General features: G+C 38.0%; 1 protein-coding gene and 1 pseudogene across 1 annotated transcript; one reads left to right on the forward strand and one right to left on the reverse strand.

The window, feature by feature from the left end:
- Positions 1 to 489: 489 nt before the first annotated feature.
- Positions 490 to 2,165, reverse strand: LOC120254629 (ATP synthase subunit beta, chloroplastic). The gene has a single exon (XM_039262701.1). The coding sequence runs from the start codon at positions 2,119 to 2,121 to the stop codon at positions 631 to 633; it is 1,491 nt and encodes a 496-aa protein (XP_039118635.1). The 5' UTR covers positions 2,122 to 2,165; the 3' UTR covers positions 490 to 630.
- A 518-nt stretch (positions 2,166 to 2,683) lies between these two features.
- On the forward strand, positions 2,684 to 4,342 carry LOC120254628 (annotated as a pseudogene).
- The last annotated feature ends 583 nt before the right edge of the window (positions 4,343 to 4,925 follow it).

A 4,925-nucleotide genomic window follows, 5' to 3' on the forward strand; every position in this document is an offset into this window, starting at 1 on the left:
ACATAACTTAGAGTTTGTTTGCTGTGCGGCATGTCTTGTTTAAACATTCATCCAACAGAGTCTCGCTTACATTTATTTTGATTCATAGTATAAATACTAATAAACTAATAAATAAACTAATAAAATAAATAGAACTATAATACTATATTTCCTTATAATGAAAAGGAATATATATTATCAATATAAAAACTTCTTTTTGATTATTTTGATTTGATGTATTGTTGTTTGTCTAGGAGGAGATAACATTGATAGCCTCTATTCGTGTCCTAGCTCGTCTAAGAGCTAGATTGGCTTCAATTACTTGTCTTTTACCCTCAGCTCTACTCAAGTTAGCTTCAGCTATTTCAAGAGTTTGTTGAGCTTCTTGCGGATCAATGTCAGTATTTATCTCCGCATCATTTCCTAAAATGGTGATCTCATTATTACCTATTCTAGCGAAACCGCCCATCAGAGCCACCGTTAACCATTGGTCATTGAGGCGTATTCTCAAAAGACCTATATCTACGGCCGTGGCAATAGGTGCGTGGTTTGGTAATACGCCAATTTGGCCACTATTAGTAGATAAAATTATTTCTTTCACTTCTGAATCCCAAATAATTCGATTAGGAGTCAGTACACAAAGATTTAAGGTCATTTCTTCAATTTATTCTCCACTTCTAAGTTCATAGCTTTCGCGGTAGCTTCATCGATGTTACCCACCAAATAAAAGGCCTGTTCGGGAAGACTATCTAATTCTCCGGAAAGAATGAGTTGAAACCCCCTAATTGTTTCTGCGAGACCAACATATTTCCCTGGAGAACCCGTAAATACTTCTGCTACGAAGAAGGGTTGTGATAAGAAACGCTCAATTTTTCGTGCTCTTGCTACAGTTAAACGATCTTCTTCGGATAATTCGTCCAACCCAAGGATAGCTATAATGTCTTGAAGTTCTTTGTAACGTTGTGAAGTTTGCTTAACTTTTTGCGCAGTTTCATAATGTTCCTCGCCAACGATGCCAGGCTGTAACATAGTTGACGTTGAATCTAAAGGATCTACCGCTGGATAAATACCTTTGGCAGCTAATCCTCTTGATAGTACGGTAGTAGCATCTAAATGTGCAAATGTCGTGGCAGGAGCAGGGTCGGTCAAATCGTCCGCAGGTACATAAACTGCTTGGATCGAAGTTATAGATCCCTCTTTGGTAGAAGTAATTCTTTCTTGCAAAGAACCCATTTCTGTACTAAGGGTGGGTTGATAACCCACTGCAGAAGGCATTCTCCCCAATAAGGCGGAGACTTCTGATCCTGCTTGGACGAAACGAAAAATATTGTCAATGAATAGAAGCACGTCTTGTTCATTAACATCCCGGAAATATTCCGCCATGGTTAGGGCAGTCAAACCAACTCTCATACGAGCTCCCGGTGGTTCATTCATTTGACCATAGACTAGAGCCACTTTTGATTCTGCAATATTTTTTTCATTAATCACTCCAGATTCTTTCATTTCGATGTAAAGATCATTTCCTTCACGAGTACGCTCGCCTACTCCGCCAAATACAGACACACCCCCATGAGCTTTGGCAATGTTGTTGATCAATTCCATGATGAGGACTGTTTTACCCACCCCAGCTCCCCCAAATAGCCCGATTTTTCCCCCACGACGATAAGGAGCTAAAAGATCCACCACTTTAATCCCTGTTTCAAAGATTGATAATTTCGTATCTAACCGTATAAAGGCAGGCGCAGATCTATGAATAGGAGATGTTGTGCGAGTATCTACAGGCCCTAAATTATCAACAGGTTCTCCAAGAACGTTGAAAATTCGTCCGAGAGTAGCCCCGCCAACCGGAACACTTAGAGGAGCTCCCGTGTCAATCACTTCCATTCCTCTCGTCAGACCATCTGTAGCACTCATAGCTACAGCTCTAACTCGATTATTTCCTAATAATTGCTGTACCTCACAAGTCACATTAATTTGTTGACCGGCTCGACCTTTAACTACCAAAGCGTTATAAATATTAGGCATCTTTCCTGGGGGAAAAAGGGCATCCAGTACTGGGCCAATAATTTGAACGATACGTCCTAAGTTTTTTTCTTCAAGTGTGGAAATCATAGGACCAGAAGTAGTAGGATTGATTCTCATAATAAAACGAAATATGTCGAAATTTTTTTGGAATAGTACCTAATCAAAAAAAATAAATGTCCGATAGGAAGTTGATCAGTTAATTCAATAAGAAATAAACAGGGGTTAACACTGTATTTAGTTAGTACCGTCCAAAAGCAATCCAATTCCATTGTTTACTGACTAAATTTTTCAAGTTCAACCAATCCTTTTTTTAATATCAAGAACAGGAATCATGAGTTAAGTTAAGTATGTTTCATTTTTCTATCATTATAGAAAATACCGTCTATATTATCTATGGAATTCCAACCCGAACTCGATTTATGATTTAGTATTTCGATCTCATTGGTTATTGTTTTTTTGCATATACATTTCTGTCTATTCTTTTTTATACCTTTTTTTCATGGACGAATTATGCCTATTTTTCACATCTAGGATTTACATATACAACATATATCACTGTCAAGAGTGCATTTTTTTGTTAGTATTTATAGATACTTAGATGAAAAAAATTAGAAGGAATCAATTCAATTATAAACTTTCTAAACAAGGATTGGGTTGCGCCATATATATGAAAAGAGTATAGAATAATGATGTATTTGATTCAACAAATACATGGTCTAATAACGAACCATTTTATCATTTTAATTAGTTGATAATATTAGTTGACTATTTTTTGAAAGATTTTTCTCAGAGATTTTATTCACACGTAATCCATATTGAGCAGACCTTGTCGTTGTGAGAATTCTTAATTCATGAGTTGTAAGGAGGAACTTATGTCACCACAAACAGAGACTAAAGCAAGTGTTGGATTCAAAGCTGGTGTTAAAGATTATAAATTGACTTATTATACTCCTGACTACGAAACCAAAGATACTGATATCTTAGCGGCATTCCGAGTAACTCCTCAACCTGGGGTTCCGCCCGAAGAAGCAGGAGCTGCAGTAGCCGCCGAATCGTCCACCGGTACATGGACAACTGTGTGGACTGATGGACTTACCAGTCTTGATCGTTACAAAGGACGATGCTACCACATCGAGAGCGTTGTTGGGGAGGAAGACCAATATATTGCTTATGTAGCTTATCCTTTAGACCTTTTTTTGAGGAAGGTTCTGTTACCAATATGTTTACTTCCATTGTAGGTAATGTATTTGGTTTCAAAGCCCTACGAGCCCCTACGTCTGGAGGATCTGCGAATTCCTACTTCTTATTCCAAAAACTTTCCAAGGCCCACCGCACGGCATCCAAGTTGAAAGAGATAAGTTGAACAAGTATGGCCGTCCCCTATTGGGATGCACTATTAAACCAAAATTGGGGTTATCCGCAAAGAACTACGGCAGAGCCGTTTATGAATGTCTACGTGGTGGACTTGATTTTACCAAGGATGATGAAAATGTGAACTCACAACCATTTTATGCGTTGGAGAGACCGTTTCTTATTTTTGTGCCGAAGCACTTTTTTTAAAGCACAGGCCGAAACAGGCGAAATCAAGGGACATTACTTGAATGCTACTGCGGGTACATGTGAAGAAATGATGAAAAGGGCTATATTTGCAAGAGAGTGGGAGTTCCTATCGTAATGCATGACTACTTAACAGGGGGCTTCACCGCAAATACTAGCTTGGCTCATTATTGTCGCGATAACGGCCTACTTCTTCACATCCATCGTGCAATGCATGCAGTTATTGATAGACAGAAAAATCATGGTATGCATTTTTCGTGTACTAGCTAAAAGCATTACGTATGTCTGGTGGAGATCATATTCACGCTGGTACAGTAGTAGGTAAACTAGAAGGGGAACGCGAGATGACTTTGGGTTTTTGTTGATTTATTACGTGATGATTTTTATTGAAAAAAAGACCGAAGTCGCGGTATTTTTTTCACTCAAGATTGGGTCTCTATGCCGGGTGTTATACCCGTGGCTTCTGGGGGTATTCATGTTTTGGCATATGCCTGCTCTGACCGAAATCTTTTGGGGATGATTCCGTACTACAGTTCAGTGGAGGAACTTTAGGGGCACCCTTGGGGAAACGCACCTGGTGCAGTAGCTAATCGGGTGGCTTTAGAAGCGTGTGTACAAGCTCAGTAATGAGGGACGTGACCTTGCTCGTGAAGGTGATGGAAATTATCCGCGAAGCTAGCAAATGGAGTCCTGAACTAGCTGCTGCTTGTGAGTATGGAAGGAGATCAAATTCGAATACAAGCCAGTAGATACACTAGACGTGTGAACATGTTAGATGAAGAGAAAAAGAATTTGGTAATTCTTGTTTGTTCTCCTAATTATAATTAAACTCGGCCCAATCTTTTACTAAAAAAGGGTTGAGCCGAATAAAATAAAGAATGAGTATCTTATACTATGTATTTGTATATATCTTTGATATGTACACCCCTTGGATCTTTGGATTGGCGGATTCTTTTTTATATTCCGCAATTTCATTTCAGACCATAAATCAAGCCAACGAAAGGGCTCCTTTTACCCCATTCTGTATATTGTCTTTTTCGTTCCATGCTACAATAGAAACTTAATCTATTATATTATTTGATTATATAATACCAGATTGTACGAGAATAAATTCTTTATTTTATAGTTATAGGAAAAAACAACTATTTTTTATTTATCTTTCGATGATAAAATTTGTACATGACATGAGAGAAACCATTATTTTCTTCTATTTATAATGGAGAAAAAGATTGTATCAATATATAGTGATATTCCGGATTCACCAAAGGGAGAGTCATTTCTTTTCCAATACTCACTCGTTATTAGTTAACAATCCTAATGATTAGATCCATATGCTGTAATTCTGATAGGAAATCAAATAGTAA

Source organism: Dioscorea cayenensis, unplaced genomic scaffold (genome assembly GCF_009730915.1).
Source record: "Dioscorea cayenensis subsp. rotundata cultivar TDr96_F1 unplaced genomic scaffold, TDr96_F1_v2_PseudoChromosome.rev07_lg8_w22 25.fasta BLBR01000543.1, whole genome shotgun sequence".
NCBI lineage: Eukaryota > Viridiplantae > Streptophyta > Magnoliopsida > Dioscoreales > Dioscoreaceae > Dioscorea > Dioscorea cayenensis.

Coding starts and splice junctions, on each gene's coding strand:
- LOC120254629 (XM_039262701.1), bottom strand. CDS start 2,121: ATGAGAATCAATCCTACTACTTCTGGTCCTATGATTTCCACACTTGAA.